The sequence below is a fragment of the Centroberyx gerrardi genome, chromosome 16 (assembly GCF_048128805.1).
Source record: "Centroberyx gerrardi isolate f3 chromosome 16, fCenGer3.hap1.cur.20231027, whole genome shotgun sequence".
NCBI classification, from domain to species: Eukaryota; Metazoa; Chordata; class Actinopteri; order Beryciformes; family Berycidae; genus Centroberyx; species Centroberyx gerrardi.
Genome location: NC_136012.1, coordinates 22,772,673 through 22,795,083, shown reverse-complemented (window position 1 = coordinate 22,795,083; position 22,411 = coordinate 22,772,673). Strand labels below are relative to the sequence as shown.

General features: G+C 42.1%; 1 protein-coding gene across 5 annotated transcripts in view; it reads left to right on the top strand.

The window, feature by feature from the left end:
* The window catches only part of LOC139919471 (teneurin-3), a 121,296-nt gene that overhangs the window by 75,738 nt on the left and 23,147 nt on the right, over positions 1–22,411 (top strand). For all 5 annotated transcript variants that reach the window (XM_071909243.2, XM_071909241.2, XM_071909232.2 and 2 more), the window contains 7 exons: positions 969–1,154; positions 5,332–5,478; positions 6,077–6,296; positions 10,749–10,868; positions 12,450–12,711; positions 13,754–14,021; positions 15,101–15,244. In XM_071909243.2, coding sequence (XP_071765344.1) covers positions 969–1,154; positions 5,332–5,478; positions 6,077–6,296; positions 10,749–10,868; positions 12,450–12,711; positions 13,754–14,021; positions 15,101–15,244 — 1,347 coding nt within the window. The remainder of the gene's footprint in view (positions 1–968; positions 1,155–5,331; positions 5,479–6,076; positions 6,297–10,748; positions 10,869–12,449; positions 12,712–13,753; positions 14,022–15,100; positions 15,245–22,411) is intronic.

Genomic DNA, 22,411 nt, shown 5'->3' with positions numbered 1-22,411 from the left:
CTGAAACCATAACTCTAATACTAACATGCATCAGGTTAATATGGTACTTTTTAGAGTAAGGGTTCTTGCCTCATTCTAAAGTACTCCTTGTGTATTTTTAGGCGAACTGGAAGCAAAATAAAAGTTGATTGGGGGTTTTGCTCCCTCCAAGTCTCAAGACATTTAACTCTCCAGTTAACTATGCAGTGCACTCTACACTCAAAAACACAAACTACACTATACACAAAACATGTGTACAAGTCTATTGAGATCCATAAAGCAAGAGGCAGCAGTAAAGACTTGACATTTTCCCATGTAAAAAAAAAAAAACAATACCGCCTCTTAAGCTTTGCTACAACAGTAATTATGTTTCTCTTTTTAGATTAAATATTATCACACATCGCAGATTAAAAAGATTTAAAATTTAAAAAACATTTGCTTCTCAGTGGCAGGATTTTCTGACTCTCCTGTGCTAAGAATAAAGGTCATAATAGCATGTGTTGTTTACTTTTTACAAACTTTTTGGCTAAGTTTAACCAAGGGCAACAACACTTCTGGGTAGCACAGGGTTATCTAACCATCAGAGAATTTATTCAGTAGCTGCAGATGCATCAATACAGAACATAATCAATGCAAAAGTAAATAAAAATGCATAAATATACAAGCACTGGAGAGACTCTGGTTCAATGTAGCCAATGTAGAAATCCCCTCTACACATTTATCCTGCATCTGCCCTGCATCAGTACAGCACACAATTGTTTCTTGAATGTTATACAGTAGATCCAAGTTAATATATTGTAACACAAAACTCCAGTATCCCTCAGCTAACTTGTTACCAGACCATTTCTTGTAACTTGCCTGAAAAGACAGCAAAACTCGATCCCGAGTAGCAGTTCAGCAAGCCTGCAGTAAGAAAGAGGGTTTTCTACAGTACAAAAGCTGCATCTCTACACGGTTGTCAGTGTGTGATGGCTTTTCCTTTGCAACAGAGGTGTGTGTGGTGGACTGTGGTCCCCACGGCTCGTGCATCAGCGGGGTGTGTCACTGCGAGGAGGGCTGGACGGGACCGGAGTGCGAGCAGAGGGACTGTCACCCACGCTGCATCGACCACGGCGTCTGCAGAGAGGGCAAGTGTGACTGCCACCAAGGCTGGACCGGAGAACACTGCACCATCGGTGAGCCACGATGTGCCACATGTGTCTGCTCACACTTCACACACACAACAACATGCACTGCAAAAAAAAAAAGGCAATTTCATTTTGTGGCCAGTCTTAAAGTTGTATTTTTTTTTAAATAAACGGCTTTTAACGGCTGGAAAAATTGAGTATGAGTTTCACTTTTTTTTTCAGTGCAGTTTCAAGTGTAGGTTGAAAAGAGGCAGATCACAACACTGGATTCTGTTGCTGCTGCCAGAAGCTTAAAACACTTCACTTCTTATGCGGCAGAGGATTTTTCATCTATCCAATACGTCTTGAAACAAGTAATTTTGCACTGAAAATTTGTGAAATTATCATACACCATAGGCAAAATTTTTCATTTGTTTTAGGAAAATAAAGGTTTTAAGACTGAATACAAGAATAGATGTCTTCCGGAGATGGACAGTCTTTGCAGTACACTGTCTGTCACAAAAAAATGATTTTTTTTTTGACATTCTTGTGTTTTTTTGTCTCCATCTTTGGTGTGTGCTCATTGCTGTGGTGTTTTTGCCCTGCTCTTCCCAGAGATCATCTGTCAATCAAACAGTGTGTCCAGTACTGTGACGTCTTTTTCCTTGGATTTTCTGTTGATGAAGTTTGACTTTCTGTAGGTGGGGCTGTTTTCTTTATCTGTTCAGCCATGGTGTCTATCGCTGCCCATGCTAACTACCCAGTTCTTCTGTTTATTCCAAACAAACAGCAAAGCAGCTGTTGTTGCTTCTGAAAACATAAAAGCATCACTTCTTGGGCACCAGAGGATTTTTCCCGGGGAAGACCAACTGCCACCGGCTGTTTAGAGCATCAAATATAACAAATGTACAAGCAAACTGGGTATAGGGTGAACCGCTGTTGTATTATATCAATCTTGATACAGAGTAGCAGAACGGAAATTTATTTGTATGAAAATGTCACAGATTATTGCTTAAATCTGTTGAATATCTTTCCAACCAAACAACAGAAAGAAAATGTGGTGTTTCCTAGATGTTGGCTGGCTATCCTTCACTTTTCTTCTCTAATTTTTGAATCTTTCTCTTTTTGTAACGCCTAACATCCACTTTGTGTCTTTTTTCCTGTCCTCCATTTAGATATTCCACCTTTTTGACTGCTGAAGTGATGCTGCTGTATTAGCAAGTCAAGGGCAGGTATTCAGGGAGCAGAAAAGCCAGCACTAGGCCTCCTTGGAATATCATTTTTCTGAAATGGCCATGCTTCAGCCGGCATTAATGAGGATAATGAGTTCTGAGATGTCACTTCCTATTGACCTTTAACCCAAACTTCCTCGACACCTCACCCTCTGTCAAAGGTCCCGTAGTTAAACCCTGACACGCCGCGTCAAGTAGCATTCCCCCAAGCGTCAACCCCGACCGCTCCGTGACGGCATCTTCCCTGTGAAACAAAGATCCGGCTCTCCAAACTATTGAACCCTAATTATGTATTTACAAGTTCTCTCATCAGCAATCCCCCATCCAGAGCAGAAATCCATCTCTGAGGGAGGAGAGATTGCAGTGAGGGAGTTGTTGGCGGGGTCACATTCCTGATCTTATTAATCTTTCCCTCCTCAGTGCCGACTACGCGCCATCCCTTTTCTCTTTCTTTCTTCCTGCTTAAGACCCCCGTCAGGAAAGTAATTCCTTGCATTGGATGCACTGGGGATGAATAGGCAGCACTTTACCTTTTCTTAGAGAACTGGGAGCTTATTTCGTCTTTCAAACCCTGAATAACTGCCATTTGCACAAAGCGCCTTTTAATCACATTACATGGCCAGGACTTGAATAGAGGACTTCCTCGGCCATTCTATTGTCGCAAGCATCCAGATCCTGTTTTCATATGCAAGGCTTAACCCATTCTCATTGCTTTCTCAGCGCTGCAGTTTACCATTAAGGTGTTTTTGATTCGTCTTAGTGTACTGTGGCTTCAGTGCTGTGCTTTTTGTTGGAATCAATGAAGTGGAGATGATGGCAAAATTGAAAAAAAAAAAGTTTAGTATGCTGCTGCATGATGTATTCATATCAGAATGACAATGAGCGTACATACTTCTGACTAGCAGACAGTTAAGTGTTTGAAGCAGAACCAGATGAAGCTGGCTCACACACACCACAGTCCAAGTCATCCTGCAGAGCAAAAACAAAGACTTTGAAATGAAGAGAAACAGTATGTTCATCTTTGTGTTAGTGTCTCGCTTTAGCAAAGCAAAGCAGATGGAGAGTGTTAACAATGAATATTTTACTGAGCTTAAGATGTTAGATTCATTTGTATTGCCTCATATGTACAGACATATAGGCACCATGCAAGGCGCTTCTACAGACTAAGTCTAGTGCCTTTGACCATGGAAGCATTTATTATTATGATTAATCATTAGCTGCTTTAATTAACCTCTTCACTTACTGTCAAATACTGGATTTTCTTCCCTTAAACTACTGAACTATTCTTTGTCTGCAGCATCTCTCTCTTTTTTTCTATTTTCTATTTTCTATTTGTCTTTTCTCTGTTTGTACGTCTTTGCCTAACTCCTACTTACATCCATTCTCTTTTGTATTTTATGTCTGTCTGCCTGTCTGCCTGCCTGCCTATCTGTCTCTCTCTCCAACTCCCTCTCGGCTTACTTGTCTAGCCCTGGATTCCAGAGTATCAGGTAAAAAAAAACACTTAACGTTTTCATTTCACTCTAGAATTATACTCTTCATGCAAAATGTCCTCTGATCCAACTGAACACCTAGTTATTTTTGCCTGTTACTCAAAACATTTGAACTCCCCTTCAGATTGAGTGAGCTCACAGCTTACCTTCTCTGCCAGTAGTATCAGTCAAATCCTGTCACTCATGCTTAGTATTAGCTTTTCACCTCAATCACCATAACAACTGTGATTTACAAGCACAGTGAAGAGATTGAAATTAGAGCAGAGGCCAAATGTGATTTGCCTTCACCATTGACGAAGACAAAGATAATCTCAGGAAAACTACCAGCGAGGCTTCCCTCCAGATATTTAAGCCAAGTTGGCAGGTACATCAGCTTTATGCCAGGAACCCTTTCCACTTTGTGTGCTCCCTGTAAGTTACAATCAGTAAATGTGTTTGTCAGTCTTAGCTCTCTGCCACCACAGAGATAAGTAATTTTCTTTTCCAAATGTTTCCCTTTCCTCGGTTGTGTAATAGGAGCAGTCAAGATAGGATATAAAGGTAAATTGAACCACTACCCCCCAAGGGAGATTGTCACAAACAATCCCTCCCTGCTCTCTGTCTTTCCTAGCACGGCGTATATACACCTGTTCTATGTCCGAGTCGATCATAATGTTTCTGCTGTGATCCTGCTCCCCGATATGTCCCCTCATCCCCTGTCCGTCTTAACCAGCCTCACGCAAACTCCACGGTCCCTTCTCCCTTGTCTTAATTCCTTGTGTCTGCCAGATTAAATGCCAACACTGGTGTGGTTAGTTATGTTTCGGCTCTCTGTCTCACCCTCACTAAAAGGAATGCGATCTGGCAGCAAATGCTCTGTTTTGTAAATGTGGAGACTCTAGATCCAACCCTCCCACACTCCTATTTACATATATACTTGCCTTTCCCTTTGATGTTGCTGTTACTTCACATGAGTGCCTCAAACACCCGTGTTGAACTCAATATGGGCCATTCCTATCTTGCTATTGTCAGATGAAAGCCGTGTATCTCCAAAAAGACAGACATTGATTTTAAAATCATGCAAGGTTTTCAAACATATTTAATGCGACCAGTGGTCACTTAACTCATAAACAATCACGCAAACCTTCATTTGAAATAAGAAAAACCCCAAAATTGGAGTTATGTGGATTTTTTCTGAAAGCAGCGGTATGATTTCCCAGCATCCCATTGGCACAGCGGTATTAACAGTGAATAAACAGATTTCAGCAGTTTCCCTCTTGCCCTCCCATTGGCTGCAGTAGCTGCGCACCTTCCTGAAGCTCATGTGAAACGACAATAACTCCTCACCCCCCTTTTCCCCCCATCCCCCAGTCCTGTCAGAGGTGTATTGTACTGTATGTTCACCCGATACTGTCTTTTATCATTTTTGTCCCTCCTTTGCCCCTGTCCAGTATAAATGACCCGCTCTTGTCCCCTCCCTCCCCACTGTTTGACCTGTTGTGATTTGCCTGGGTGTTTGACGGATACACAATGTGTCGACAGACGGCTGCCCCGGTCTCTGCAACAACAACGGGAGGTGCGTCCTGGATCAGAACGTCTGGCACTGCATCTGCCAGTCAGGATGGAGAGGGCTGGGGTGCGACGTAGCCACTGAAACGCTCTGCTCAGACGGCAAGGATAACGAGGGAGGTAAGGACGAGTAAAGCCTCATACAAGCAGCCTTTAGTTTCCCAAAACTTGTCTCTATCTTGTTGCATGAGACAGAAAACTGTCCTTGATGTGGCTCCTCAGTGAGCGTGCAAACAAACAAAACAAATCAATTATACATAAAACATCACTGAGACACAATATGCAAATGTTGTCACAGAGCAGATTGTAAAACAATTTAGCTTAAAATGTACAGTAGATGAATTATAAAAAGCAGTTGATTGCAGCTGCAAGCCCAGTGCTATATTTTATTTCACTGACTGTAACCTTTGTCCTTCGCAGTCCTAAAACTGATTTCTAATGAATTCAACTCCCTAATCAACAACTTTGCAGAACTTTTGCTAAGACAGAGTTGCAGTTCATATTAGGTGACATACTTTCTAAATAGTTCATACTTTGATGTCAGCTCGGGATCTTTGCTGTCGCTTGAATGAACTTGGGTTCAAGTTAGAAGTCGTCTGTGTGCACCGGAGCTCGACACGATAAGGGAGATGCTCACACATTGCTTTTGTCAACCCCTAATGCATCGAGGTCAGCGCGGCTTTACCTCCCTGTCTTGACTGTCTCTCCTGTGTTCCAGATGGGCTGGTCGACTGCATGGACCCAGACTGTTGCACTCAAATCGCCTGCCAGGGTCAGACCTACTGTCGCGGCTCGCCCGACCCCGCTGCCATCGCCGGCCAGGGCCAAGGGTCGGCCGCTGCCCAGCCCACCGCCAAGGGCTTTTATGATCGCGTCAGTTTTTTGATCGGTCCCGGCGGCAGTCACGTGATACCCGGGGATAACCCGTTCAACAGCAGGTAAGCAGCTTAATGAGTTACTGACAGCTCTTTAATTATTTGCATCACGCTAGCTGGTGCTGGCTCATTTCCAATCAGGAGCGACACCTGTGTTTGTGCAACTCCTCCGAAACGTCAAAGAATCTCACATCTCTTTGTCTTTGCCGTCACTGTGACAAGTGTGTTTACAATGGAGTTGTTGCCACAAGCAGGTGTTATTTTTTCCGGCAGAGATTAAGTATCTTAAGCAAGAGTTTGTTCTTCGCTAAAAACAGTCCTTATGCTATCAAATCATGAGGATTAAGTTTCTTAGATCAAGATACAGGGGCACTTTTTCTGACAGAGCGCAGAGAAGCGCCGCAAACTTTTCAGTTGAGAGACTATCTTCTTTGCAGATAAATGTGCAGTTGAAACCTCACACATTTCACACTTCATTTTTCGATATTATTATTTTTTCAATCACTTAGTGTACTTGTACCAGTTCAGGCCTACACACTTAAAAAGTTAAGGCGCATCAGTGAGAGTTTTATTCTACCTAGAAACAGTCTTTGCAATAGACAACCACAGTGAAATCAGGCCCATCACAGAGATTCTGTAAGGAGTTAAGAGATCACTGCACTACAAAGTCAAACAACAGTAACAGCTTTTTGTGTTTTGCAGGTCGAAGGTCATGACTAGGATTAAGATATATCAATAAAGATTCTACCAACAGTAACAATTAATTGGTATACTATCCACTTCTGTGCCGCAGATACTTTCAGTTAGATTCATTTGAAATTATTTTTTCAGTGTTACTACAAAGTTACTGCTGTTTGTTTTATAGGGCAGTATTGAGGCCAGATTAGAGGCGTGTGCAGTGCGTCACATGATACTATCTGTATCTCTGCATGTACCTCAGATCTACAAAGTATTTTGTTTTTTATTCGGATTTTGTTTCTTCGCATATCCTTCTGAGACACACGTCCATAAACACATTTCAGCACAGCAGCCACCCATGGGGCAGGTAGGGTTTCACTCTCTTGCTCAGAGACATTTCCACATGGATGGACAGGGACGGGCCGATGCAGAGATCAAACCTGTGACCTTCCAGTCCTGGGACAGATTCTCTAACCTCCTCGATACACGACTGCGCCCTGACGCTCCTAGTATCGCTGTTCCCAAACATTTTACAGCTTTCTGCATGGATGAAATTTTCGAGGTGTTCAACACTGATGAAGAAATAACCCAATTTCATCCTCATTTGATGTAAAAGCAAAAGAAGACTGCACCCAATGAATAAACCACTAGGCTATATCAATTTGCACACGGAGCAGACAGAATTGTATTTTTCACCGAAACCTCAATGCACTCTCACATCTGTTCAGAATCATGAGTAGAGTTTGTTTTGTGACTGATGGAGAGGAAAATGATTGCCAACTGTGTGCAGAAGGCTTTGGGAATATTTCCTCCAATAGTTTAAAGTAATCCTTATGTAAATAGCATGCTTTACTGAAAATATAGAATGAGGCAATTCCCCCCCCAGCCGGGTTCTCAGTAATCCTCATCCTCATTGTCTTCAGCTTACTGTCGATTTCATGTCTGGCAGAGGCATTAGCTCTGTAGCTCAAAATATTCATTTGCCTTTTTATCTCCTTGTAGAAGTTAGTTTTATAGTCAAAAACATCACGGTGCATTTTAGAAGCTCAACAAACATGCATACCACTCAGTTTGACAAAATTAATTACCTTTCTACTTTAGTGAGTAAGTGAGTACAACCCCTGCCTACATGAAACAAAATAACGTAGCTAAGAGGGTTGAATTGGAAGAGTCATACAATAATCTAGAGTGTAATTTGTTCGGAGAGCCGTAGATATTTTTCCCACAGGTTATAGGGTGAATAATTTATTGACAGGCTTTCCAGAGTATACATTATAAAAAAACTCTCTGAAGCGCTGGAATAATGCCAGGAGAGCATCAAGTATTCCAGCAGCAGTGACTGTTTTGTCTAGTCGTACAGCATCTCATGTCTGACGGTACAGAGAAGGGAAAACAGTTAGAGGTCATTCCTTTCCTCCTTTGTTAAGAAGCCATTGTGTAAGCCAAGAAAAAGAGAACAGATTTCATTGTATGGTCAGGTTTCAGAACTCAGCGGTAAACTCTTCCCTAGTACGGCACAGAGAATAAAACATGTGTTGTGGTTTAGTGGGTTTTTTTTGTTTTTTTTTACTCCCTCAGCCATATCGCATGTCCCCACAGAAGTCTCCCACTGGGTTTTCAAATGGTGTTTTTCTGCAGCCGCCTTGAGACAATGACAGATAAGAATGCATGAATTATATGATTCATTTCTGGGGTTACAGCAGGTGGTTTGACTTGGCGTTCGTTTGGGGTTCAGCTCTAGTAGCATCAGTCTGGCTCTCAAAAGATTAATAGAGACACAGGGAGAGAAGAGTGAACCTTCGCTGAGCTCTTAAGTGGCCTTGTTCCCCGAGACGGTAAATAAAGAATGGGAGATGCTTATGCTAGGCGTGTAGCGGGAAGGAAATAAGAGAGGCTAAAGCTGTTGATCATCCCCGTCTCATATCCGTAATGACCTGGAGATAAAGTGGCGAAATGAGACATCTTTTGCTTACAGTCGCCGCCAGTGACAAATGCAGAGGAAACACTTTCAAAATCCTGCACCACGGTTGAGGAAGTGGAGATTGATTAAATGTTGATGGAGAAATATTGCATTGTCTTGCCCTCCCTTCAAAGGCTTGTCCGACTTCCCAAATTACTTCACACTTAAAGAATACACGATTGAGAGGCAGGAGAGGCTGACTGGTATCGGGCGAGCATTACCTGGAGACTCTGCAGTCATTTTGAATTATCGCGGAGGCTATCTGTGATTTTAATCCTGCATGAATCTTCCGTGTGTATAATTTATAAAACAAAAACGCCAAAGAAAATAATGTTTCTAGGCGCAGGCAGAGGATGGGGATATTGGGGGCAGCAGTTCTCTGAGGGGCTTTTGACCAGAAGCGAATCCATTGACCAGCAGGGAAAATGTGGGTGGAGAAAGTGAATGAGTAATGCTCTCCCATGGCACAACTACCACCGAGGTGCCCTAAGGCGAATATTTAACCCCCCCCCCCCCACCCACTCCAGTGGAGCTGCTGTTCAGCCAGCAGTAGGAGACTGGTTGTACTGGGCAGCTCCCGGGTGTGAATGTGTGTAACTGTACAAATGAAACAGAGTGCGGTGGGAAGGAGGATGTATGCTCAGCAAACCTTTCCCAGATAAATAAAGGTTTAAAAATGGGGCATATCACTGTCTCCCCAGACCTTTTCAAACCAAAAAAACATTCCGATTTTGACTGTTTCACTGCTGGATAATGTCTAGAGTGTTCTTTTATGGTCAGATTGTGTTTTCACATGTACCCTGTTTACGAATTCACCTCTCTAGAGTGCTGTGGCGAATCATTTGTATTGATTTTTTTTTTTTTCAGCGCTGTTCTTTTTTTTTTATTCTTCATGACAGTTTGCCTCGAGCATTGCATTCGCTGTTTTGAATTCTTATAAAGTGCCTCTTGACACTTGTCAGCCACCAAGCTTTGCAACGTCTCACATCAAGAAGGTAGCCTATCTATAACAGAGTTGAAGAGTTCACTTCAACTCAATTCTCTGGCTGATTTACTAGCTTTCATCATAAGTGTTAGCACAGACATTTATCACACTAGCAAGCACAAGACTTGGGTATGAGACTGACAAAAGTTGTTTTTGTAAGCAGTAATTCTTGCTAGAATAATCACACTTATATCACACCTTCTTGAAAATAAAATTGGGAGGAAATTCTTAATTCCACGAGGTCAGACTGATAACAATACTGTGAATACCGTTTAACACAAATGTAGTTTGATATGCTGCCCGCTGCTGTGTATATTATACACTTCATTTACTGAGTCGGCTTTACTTAGCAGACTGATAATTTAACTGTGAATCTTGTTGGCTAGATAATGTGTTGTATGTTTTCCAGTGTTGCCTGTGATGCACACTGTTTTATGTGCTGGCCTTGCAAACTGAATTGCCCTCAAAGCAATACAAGGCTTTGTATGTTGCATGTTATTGTCTCTGCATAATACCACTTTAATAGAAAAAGGGATTAAGCATGAGATCATTTGTATCCTAGCTGGGATCCTTGTAGAATATCAATGTTGCAATACTTGCACAAGGCGATCTGCTAAATCTTAACGGCCCTCAATATCTACAAAACCCTCATCCGATTGAGTTATGTGCTTTTAAAAGGAGAGAGAGCGGGTCTTTGTCGTCAGGTGGCTGTTTCACGAGTAACAACCGGCGACATGTGTGTGTTTCTAACGGTCAGTAAATCAGACTCCTCCGCTCGTACCCTTGGTGAAGGGACGACAGATGTTAGCGGCAGTGATGTCGTGGCTGCTTGTTGATGCCGGCTGGCATTGTTTGTTTACTTGGCCCTCTCTGTGTTTGTTTACCCACGCAGCCTGGCGTCAATCATCCGGGGTCAGGTCCTTACGGGAGACGGGACGCCGCTGATTGGAGTCAACGTGTCTTTCCTGCACTACCCGGAGTACGGCTACACCATAACACGGCAAGATGGCATGTAAGTGAGTCTCTGTGCACACATACATAAGCAGGTACACTGTGCAAGAACAAACAGCTATCTATCTACATTTGTCAACACTGATGTACACAAACACATGTCCGAATAAACATGAGCACTCTGTCGTAGGCTGTTCAACCTTTGCCCTCACACCGACTTTATTTACGGTGTGGTGTGCAGAGGCCAGAGTGGTGCCGAAGAATGTAAAATAAATTAGAAAGAGTTGTCCAGCAGTAGGAGAGTCGTCATGGCAGTTATCCAAAAAGTGCTCGCAAATCGAAACAGCGGCACATTGTGCCCTACAACAATCCCTCATGCAAATGTCACAGTGGTGGAGGCCATTTTGAACAAGGCTGTTTAAAATGCATTGAATCAGCAAGGGTAGAATCAATCTGCCCGCGGTGTAGTAAAACATGGGATTACTGTCTGACCTTCTCCCGCTATTACCGCAGACCGGTGCTTAATAATGGAGTGCAAACACATACAATACAAATGTATGTCACACATACATTTTGGAGAAGGAACCTGGGTTAGGAACTTCATTTTGCAGATAGTTGTTGGAGATATTGGACTGGGCCTTCATTCAAATTAACCAGAAAGGAGCTGTGTTTATGTGTTGCCAGAATGGAATAAAAGGCTTATGAGTGGCAGAGAATTGTACAGCTGTTGTTATGAAGCACAAACCTTGGCAGTAGGGTCCCCAGATAGCTGAGGATTAGCTGATTTCTTCAGATATTCCGCCCTGTAACTCTTCCGACAAGGAGCATGATAAATGGTAGGGGATAATCACACTTGGTTAGCCAACAGATCCGCTCAGGGTGTTAAGAAAGGAGGGGGGGGGGGTGTGTGGGGGGGGGGGCATCAAAGCCTGGCCTCTTGCAGCTGTGAGCTTCCCACTGCCCAAAGTGGATGGGGGAGAGGAGAGAGCTCGAGGAGGAAGCTGTTTCAGGTCAGCTGCACAGCTTGACTGTTGGCATGTGAGTGTGTGGGCGTGCGTGCGTGTGTGTGTGTCCGTGTGTGTGCGCGCGTGTGTGTGTGAGATGTGCATATGCATTTAAGTGTATGAGTGTGTATGCTTTTGTGCATGTGAATGCGTGCAATGTCACCACACAGATGCTTTACCCCCTGGGTAGTGGAGCTAGCCGAATATATAGAGCAGCACTTCAAAGACTCGCCCTTCATTTCCAAACCAGTAACTTTTCCCTGTGCAATGTGGTACTAATTAAAACCAGTTCACCAGAGAAACTAAGCCAAGACTCCCAAAACCAAATTCAACTGTTAAGTGTCTCCTCACACCATGCCTTGTTAAACAAAAGTAATAAATTAGATTCGGTGAATGATAATAATATATGGGGGCTGCATAGAGAGAAGACACTTGATAGGGAAAAGTTCTCTCTTCCATTGAAAAGACATCATCAGGCTTGGTCAACTTGAGAAGTTTTAGAATATGATAAGTTAAGGATTTTAGTTTGCACTTAAAAGTTCTGCAGATAGTACTGAATACATTTTTGCCTAATGACACATTTTGTCCTACCAGTGGCTGTCACCTCACATCTTTCCATTTCCTGGTGATGTTTCAAGGTTTGATCTGCTGGCCAACGGCGGCGCTTCTTTGACTCTAAATTACGAGCGCGCTCCATTCCCCACGCTGCGCCGCACGGTGTGGGTTCCCTGGAACGTTTTCCATGTGATGGACACAGTAGTGATGAAGAGGGAGGAGAACGACATCCCCAGCTGCTACCTGACCGGCCTGATCAGGCCCAGCCCCCTCATCCTGGCCACGCCCCTGTCCACCCTTTACAAGACCTCCCCAGAGGACAGTCCCATCATCCCTGAGACCCAGGTGAGACAGGAGCCACAGGGGAAACCTGGGTGACCTTTTAGGCTGCTGTCACACCACAGCGGATTTTTCTGAATGACTGTTCATATCTATTTAAGAAATAACATATCTGATACCAGTATGAACTGGCAGCGATGTCGAAAACACGTGTGCAGTAACAAAATTCTTCATATCTTTTTGTACCTTCACTTCCCCACTTCCATTTCACTCATGGAAGGTGCCTTGACTGAAATGAGGCATCTCCACAAAGTCATAAATTGTCTCACAGCAACGCTGACAAATTCTGACTCAAAGGTTCAAATACAAGTTGCATGGAGGTTGCCTGCCTCAGGATCCGACTTTGTATCCATGTGGTCCAAATTGGAATTCAAAATTCTGACTTGCAGAATGTGACTCCATGCAGCATTTTGCTGTTTACACTGATTAGAGAAAATCAGATCTGTGTCACATGTGAGGGGAAAAATCAGACACTTCCAGCTGCAGTGTGAATGCAGCCTTAGTTCGAGGTGAAACCTGGTCAAGAATTGGGATTGTAGTGGAGAAATGAGAGTAAGAGATGTCAAGTGTTAGAGCGGTGACATTCCAATATGAGTGAATTTCTATGCAAAGAATGAAAGAACGAGGAATTCATTATCCCCACTGCAATTAGATTACTTAATTTTCACAATCATGTAGCCTGTTGTTGTTTGTAAGAACCTATTTATAATATTTTGCACATATGACACTTAGGAGTGATTTTGTTTTTGTCAAACACTTTGGTCTTATCAATTGGCACCTTTCATGACTATATGACTTTATGTTCTCTAACCCTAGCGACAAACCATATTTCCCATGCGTGACATTTAATTTAAGATTAGATCTGAATTGCATTGAACTGAATGATAAAGGATCATCCCAATGTAAAAATGTGCAATATGGTGTAATTAGTAGGAGTCATACATTTAAAGACTATCCATTTAGTTTAAATGTATCAAATCCCTGATTTCCATGTGCCTGCTCCACTCCGTGTATTTGGCATCAGTCTGACTGCTAATTAAAATCACAGGTCCTTCATGAGCAAGTGGCCATACCAGGCAGCGACCTCAACCTGGTCTACCTGAGCTCCAGGGCAGCTGGCTACAAGCCCATCCTCAAGGTGCTCCTGACCCAGGACCGTCTCCCCTTTGGCCTGATGAAGGTCCACCTGATGGTGGCCGTTATGGGCCGACAGTTCCAGAAGTCTTTCCCTGCCTTCCCCGACCTCTCCTACACCTTCATCTGGGATAAAACAGACGCCTACAACCAGAAGGTCTTCGGCCTGGCAGAAGCTGTGGGTGAGTTCCCGCTGTGAAGCTGCTGTCTGAAGATGTCGTGCAAGCGTAGCTCCAGTATCGGATCCTTGCTTTGTCTTCAGGCGATGAACCTTATTTGAACTCTGAAGATTGATTTTATTTTTAAATTGAGGGTTATTTAGCCAGGGACATCTTTTGTTACCGTATGTAATAAAGATTTAGCAGGTGGTGTGAAATCATGAAATCCCAGACTGCTGCATTTTTGAAGGCCACTGCTCTTTTGCTGACTTCTTTGTTTTGCATGTATAATATTTCAGCAGCGGTGCACTGACTAAAATATTGCCTGTGAGGCAGTGGCCTGAAAAATTCCAGGAGGAAGTCAATAATTACAATTGCAATACAAACTGATGACAGTCTTCAAAAATTACTTTATTTGATAATACATAATTGAATAGTTCTAATGTTATCCTGTGCATTTTTTATGTTGTATTGTTTATTACAAACTACATACCACTTACTTAGCTTCTTAGTTGCTGGGCAACAGGAAGTTATGGAGATCTCTGCAGAAGTGATAGGCTAGAATAAACACACCTACACTTAATTTTTTTTTTTGTTCATGATTTATTTTAAAGAAGGCGTAGTGCTTTCATGCTTGAACACTATAGGTCACATCTTACAGTGAAAAGCATCACTGCTCAGACAATCTACAGGATTCACTTATGGCTTGTGCTTGCAACCAAATCACAGCCATTATGGTATTTACAATAATATACTCGATCTCTGCTTTTATTGCTTAAATTATTCATATCAGTACTGTTCACACACTACTTTGTGTTGTAGTTTTTTTTTTGTGCATTTATGAATGATAAAACAGAATAACCAGAGCAGAGGAATAAAATACAAACTGTGCAGGTGAAACACAGAAACCCCATGGGCCTTCTAAAACATCCCAGCTTGAGAAAATTACACAATCATAGAGAAGCATCACAAACCACAAATACAGAAACAACCACAACGTGCGCTGAATGTCTTGTAGACTACAAGCCTCATTACTTTCATAGGCATCAGGTAAGGAGGTTGCAACCTTGCTCACCATAGGTGTGTGCCATTATTACTTTCAGTGTCAGTGGGATATGAATACGAGTCCTGCCTTGATGTGGTGCTCTGGGAGAAGAGGACAGCCGCTTTACAAGGCTACGAACTGGATGCCTCCAACATGGGGGGGTGGATGTTAGACAAACACCACATATTGGACATTCAAAACGGTAAGAGATGAGAATTTTGTCTGGGCAAAACGGAACTGTCTGCATGTAAATGTGTGTGTCTGTGTGTGTGTGTGGGGCAGAGACAGGTGGCCTCTTAGGGTTATGGACAGGTGATCCTTACCCTGAATCGCTGCAATAAATACTTGAATCAAAATGAAATATGGTTCGTCATCCCATCTGCAGATAATAGAGGAGAGTTTTGAAGGGCCAATCATTCACGGTAATGACGGAATAAATCAGTGGGGATGACGCCGGGGTGCAGGGCTCGCTACGATTCCACACAACTCAGCTATTTTAGGAAGAGGACGGCCTTTTGCCGCTCAAGAGGGGCTTACGCCGCTGACGAATGGTGCCATGTTTAACCCTTGCATTAATTCAGTAAACTAAATTACCGTCTTGCTCTATCAATCAGAATGACTTTAATCGCCAAGCACAATAAATGTACAAGGATTTGTCTTTGTGACATGTCAACAACTAGTAACACAGCACATACTGACGTGCAGTACAAGGGCAACAGGACCTCACATTCAAGAGGAAAGCGTACAATATACAATAGAAACAAGACTATAGCTGTCACTCAATCTATCACTATCAAATATACGTAGTGTTGAGTCACTATCAGGCTACAGTACTAGAACACATGCACTATAAGCTGGAGAACACAATGCCACATTACCACTGTGTGTAGGCAGTAATATCAGTGAATTTAGTAAGAAGTAAGCCTCGGGCTTGTGTGCATTGTTAGTATGCCAGGCCTTTGTTTTGACATTAAACCCACTCCAGCTCACAATCTTTGTTACAGTTGTCTAAGATAATTTGTGTCTCTTTCATCTTGAAAATAGTTCAGTCACAGCTAGCTGATCTTTACTTCTTGTCTCATACTGTCAGATTGGAGTTTGCGGTTGGCTTCTTATGTTTTTTTTAATCTATGATTATTAATACAACATATATATATATATATATATATATATATATCGTCATCCCAACAGTATATATATATATGTATATATATATACACAGTATATATATATATATATATATATATATATATATATATATATATATATATATACTGTGTATATATATATATACAGTATATATATATATATATATATATATATATATATGACATGACATTTGTCAACCAAGCAGTTAACTTCTATCCTTTTATAAAATACCATAATTTGTTTTAATTGTGTGCTACGAATAATTCTGTAAGAATAGGTGTCAATTTTTTTCAAATGGTGGACATCTCATTTTGGAGCAAAACTTTTCATTTTTATACTTTCCCATTTAAATCTTCTTATACATGGTAATCCTTATTCCATTTGCCAGTCATGTAGACTGTAAGTCTCCAATCTTAGGATAGAATAAGAATCAGAATCACTTAATCACCAAGTACAATAAATACGCCCGAATTTGTCTTGGTAACATTGGTGCAGAGATATATCGACAAATTAGAGTTTCACAGTGCATACCGACAGAGATAGATGGAGATTATCGGATTTCACTGGCAGCTGAACGGATATGTAAGAGCATATGTGAAAAACAAATGCTTCTAAGAAACGGTTGATTATACCTGTAGTAACAGGTTAGCTGGGCCTGACCAGACTCTTTGACTCTTTCTGGGGACTGTTTGATGTTGCCTACAGTGATAGTGTCACTACTGAGAAGGCATTTTCTTTCTGATTTGTCTTGTCATTGTTGAGAGAGAGAAAATGTCAACAGGTGCGAATGCTGTAGCTGATTCAATTTATAAAGGTTTATGTAGACTCAGCTGGCAGATCTTGATAATTAAAAAAAAAACAAAAAAAAAACAACAGTTAAAAAAAACAACATAGAAGGCCTGCTCGGCTTTCAAAACAAGGACAAGCTGGCTTACAGCTGCTTTCATTGCTTTGTCCAAACGACGGGCATCAATATTTATGTTTGCCATGTTGCTGTAGGCTACATCAGGTAAATTCCTGGTGTTTAGCAACTTAATGATGCTGCCTGCCCCTGTTTGAGTGACATATCAGGCAAACAATAAAACGTCACTCTCAAAGGTTGAGTGCATTCTGATTACAGCACATTGTACAGCTACAGGTCTCAGGTTTCTAGACCGTCACCTTACAGCTACAGCTGGATGGGAGGTCTAGCTCACTGGGCTGAGTAACAGTGACCTCTTGGGGTTTACATCCAATTGTGAGTGGGAGAAACACACGGTGTGTTTATAGCATGTGGGTCAGTTAGGCACTAGGAAGTGCAGTGTGGCTTGTTTCCATGTAGGCCGAGCTGTCCCTGAAACATCTCCATGTTGAAGAAATAGTAACCCATTACCTTCTTCCAAATGTTTAAACCATCATCAGGTCAAAAACATAATATAGAGAGGTTGAAAGTAACAAAAAGATATATTACCCTTGATATTTCATCATTCTGAGGAAGACAAACGTCTCAGTTTGACTAGTCATTCTAATGTATGAGGTACAGCAGGAAAGTGCAGATTTATCACCTTCACTGTCTGTGTTTTATGAGAAATAAATAATTTAAAACGGCTTCATTTTAGAATTATAAGTTCTTTATGGTGATCAGCAGACATTTTCCATTCAAAGTTGTCCTTGGGCAGCAGAAAGAAGCTGTCTCATTTCCTGGGTGTGTGTCTGGGTGCTTGCCAACCCGCAGTGAAAAAATTCACAGGGCAATATTTAGGACTCTTCTATTTCAAATCAATCCCTTTTTGTTTATCTATTATTACTAGATCATCTAATATAATTATGCATGGCCCACTTTTCTTACTCACACACAAACCTGCTGTGGAGGCAGAAATCGTATTGTTAGTTTGAGTTAAACCTCAATGGGTGGAGCCAAAGAACCATTTTTGGAGTGCAAGCAAACTCACAAATTCGAATAGCAAAGAAGGAACTTTGTGTAGTTATGTGGTCAAAATGTAAATTAAAAATATGAATGTCAATGACGTTTTTTTATTCATTGAAGGTCAGCAGGCTAGCTAATTAGCTTACCTAAATAGCTATAAGCTAGGCTAGTTTGAATTTAGAAGCTCAGCTAGGCTAACTAGCTAATCTAGATAATTTAGTATGGCTAGATTACATTTTTTCAGTTAGTAGCAGAGCGCTAGGCTTCATAATATTAGCTTCCTCCTCTCTTGCCTTTTTCACTGGGCTTCAGTCTAACGTTGCTTAGCCAGAAACACTGTGGTTGGCTCCGCCCACTGAAATTTAAGACAAACATTGAGATTATTTCTGCCTCCAGAGCAGCTCTACCCCCGAGGAATGTTTTTATACCTAACACTCCATTCTGCGCACTCTTGTAATAGCCTCTTCGTGCACACCTACACTTGGCTGGCGCCGCACTATTCATTCCACAGCATACATACATTTTGTGTGTGTAATGGTCCACACAAATCTCAGAGACTGTGCAAAACAGTGTTCTGTCGCATAAGGGTGTGGAAAACATGTCAGGCAACCGGTTTATGAAAGTCAATCTGCATTTATTTTGTTAAAACCATGATGCAGATTTTGTCCTGCTCCTTTGTTAAACATCGAAAGTAACAGACATATAGCCGAACCCAATCTGTCAAGCCATCTAGAGCACAAAGTTTGTGGAGTGTGCAAAAAGGAATATGAAAATATTGAAATGTGTCTCCAGCTTGACTGCTGCTGGTGCGATGCGTTTTATCCCACCTGTCTCAAAGTACAGCACACACATCTCCAAAGCCTTCACTGTGGCAGCATCACAGTTGGAGGCATAGTTGTTGCGAGATGTGAGTGTTCGTGATCAACAGATAGATGCAGCACGTGTGATATGCTAATGTAAAGTACGTTGCATCCTTTATTAGATTGAGCTGTGCTGTGTGTCTGGGATTATCATAAAATTTGATGTTACTGCGGTTGAAAATTGTCATGGGCGAGGTTGTACATAGAAACAGTAGTGACAGAAATAAAACACACAGATGGTGTCTAGTTTTTTTTTTTTTCTTTATGCAGTAAATGCTACAGGCCCCTCAAGGCTTTTTCACAGTTTTCACTTGTCCTATTACAGCATCACCCCTAAAATAGATTGTGAAGTCTGACTAAATTTAAAAGATTCAGGAAAAGTTAAGCAAAGTTGTGTTTTCTCGTCTCATCTGCCCCTGTCTGTCAGGAGCGTAATCACTTTGCCAAGAGGGCTTCATGCCACAATCCCATTAGCTCAACTCGAAGACAATGTGCTTTGTAAGACTGTGAAATGTTTTTGTGAGGGATTTTGGTGTGCTGGTTCTTACAGTGCTCACATCAAAGTATCATAACCCATCTGCAGTCTTATCTGCCTCTCCCCTCACACACATATTAATGGTTATTACAGAGGTTGTGTGTAGGCACCTTGCTTTATCCCCTGCATTTTCTCAATCCAAACTGAATTATTCACTCTCGAGTTCAGCCATTTTTTGACATTTCAGATTTATGAGTCACATGGGTTTTTTGGCAAGGAATGCAGTTCGATATCCTCAGACGGCATGAAGATGAATCCAAATATCACTGTTTGCCTTCATTGCTGCCTCGGTATTGATTCTTTAATGCTGCAAACCTTGACTAATGTCCTCATCCAACATGTTAGCAAGTGGTGGTCCACTGCAGCTACTCAGTGGGCTAGCTCCAGACGTTTGCTATCACTCTTTCTTGTGACTCCCGCTTCATTTTCTCGCCACCTCGAACATCTGAGGGCTTGACTGTGATGTGTTCCCGTAAAGAGTTTTTCTCTCATCCTCTCTGGCAAAAGACTCTGGCAAAAGCCGTCTCGCTCTCCCTCCTCTCCAGAGCCTGTCGGACTAGATAAGGCAAATTGCTGGTGTCTGTGCGTTAGTCATGTCCTCCCGCCCCTCCTCTCTCCATTACAAATGGATATGCCTTCTCCTCGATCTACAACTTGTCTCTATCTGGGGTAACCTAGCCGATTCTTATTGGACGCAGTCAGAGCTCAGCAGCCCAGTATCTTAGACTGTACTTACTGTACAGCTCACACACAGTGCAGTACTGCATTTCAAGCCCCATGAGTGGTTTCCTGTCCGCTTTTAGCCTCTTATCATGGCAGATCAGCGGGAGTTTGTGTGGTATCTTAGAGAATGACACAGTGCAAAGGAGAGCAAAGAAGGACAGGGTGCAATTAAGACACACTCCTTTTCCGCCCCTACCAATCTCTGTACTCTCTATGAGTCACCAAGGTGACATTGCTCAGGGCGCGCTAGGTTTTTATCAGGTACGGCGGCTCAGCTTGGCATTTGTGCCATTAATCACCTTGGAAGCTGTGATGTCGGCATTAAAGCAATTTTTCCGCTACATGACTCAAATTAGGGATTTATGAAAGTGATTATTAACTTATGTAATGATTCTAAGAAAAAAAGAAAAACACTTGAACAAAGGGTCATCAATTAGTGAATGCACATACTCAGCGTGGGTGGCAGGGTGGCCCGGTAGTTACAGAGACCATCCATAGCAGCGTAGCTAGGAATTATGGGCCATATGCACAGGAGGGGACTCTGGGCCTCGCTCCACTTTCCTTCCCCAGACCATCATTATTCCATCTATGACAAACATCTGTGTCTACCCATCCACAACCAAAATGCACCTCCACACATTCATTTACTGATCAATTATTGGACACATCTCTAATTAGGATTATGGGTTTTGGGCGCTACCCTGATAGAGCTAATCGGCTGTAATAACCATTCTTTCACCAGTAGTTCCCTGCTAGAATATGTCTAGGGAGGACAGTTATGTTTTAGTCTGCTGAGGAAAAAACCTAGCCAAATTGTATCCGTGCTTGTTCCAGTTTGTCTCAGCTAACACAACACAACAGTTGCTGTATCGTATTTTTGAGAAAGTTTCATTTGGTTTTGTAGATTTCAAACAAACCTTGTTTCAAAACCAAAGCAGTGTGAAATGAAACTGTAAAATATTTATAGATATACACTTGAGGACCGCAAAAGGCATTTTCCACTCAAAATAAAGTATGCATCAATAGCCGAGTGTCATGATGATGTGTCCTTGAGGAAAAAACTGAACCTCCTACCTGCTCACCCATTGTAAGTTGCTCTGAATAACAGCAACAGCTAAATGCCTAAATTAGAAATGCTGTGTATGTGAGAGAGTCAAAGTGAAAGAGTATCATCCATATGTGGTAAGTATGGAGAGAGAGTGGGGGGTAGCTGATGATTGATTAGTGTATTTAATGCATTCCATTAGTCGGTCTAATAGCCTATGGGAAGACTTGTGTGTACTGTGTACTCTGATTGAAGTGTAAATGGAGGGGACCGCGGCAGCTTGCCAAAGTGACCTCAGTATTAAATGTTTTTTTTAGCTGAAGCCCAGCCAAACTGTTAAGATTGCTGTATTGCTGCAACTGATCCATGTCCTACACACTGCATTAGGTCACCGGAGATTAGAAATGTCTTTGTCTTGACCAAGAATGTTAAACAGCTATTACACAAACAGACATTAAGACTTTAAAAAGATTATCGCCATTTGTAGGTGCAGAGTCACCCTTTTAGTTCAGCGGGAGTTTCATCACACTGTGTTTCAGCCAGTGAGCAGACGCATGGATCACAGTTCAATTAAAGTCCCAAGGTCATGCGTTTGATGGCGTCACGCACAAAGCCGTCCCCCGGACCAATTCGTCTTTGTTAGCGGCGCATGTATAATGCTCTCGGCTACAAAAGACGGATTGTCGGATTGTCCTGTCAGGAGTCTCGGCAGACCGTGTCTTCATTTGAATTCGCCGTTCAATCAATTAAATCAATGAAAGGAACTAATCAGAGAAGGGACAAACAGCATGGCGGCACGCTCGATTTCACATACATCGCGGGTTACGGTGACTGGCGGGATAACGTCGTGGGAGAACGACATTATGTGGGCATTCAGTGGTGTCATCGATCCACTAATTAGGACAGAGGCAGTCTGAATTCAAACATGTTGCTGGATGTGAATAATTAAGTGCTTCCAGCATGCAGTTCTTTCCTTTGATGTTTTTTTTTTTTTCCTTTGAAGAGAGTCCCACCATATCCCTACCCCCTAAAAAGCCAGCTATATCTGCAACTTGTTAAAATATTAATCTGTAGTGACTCACCAAATTTAGTGACTCCAGTCCTCAGTGAAATGCATGCACTACTGGTGGGGGTGGTGTAATTCACAGCAT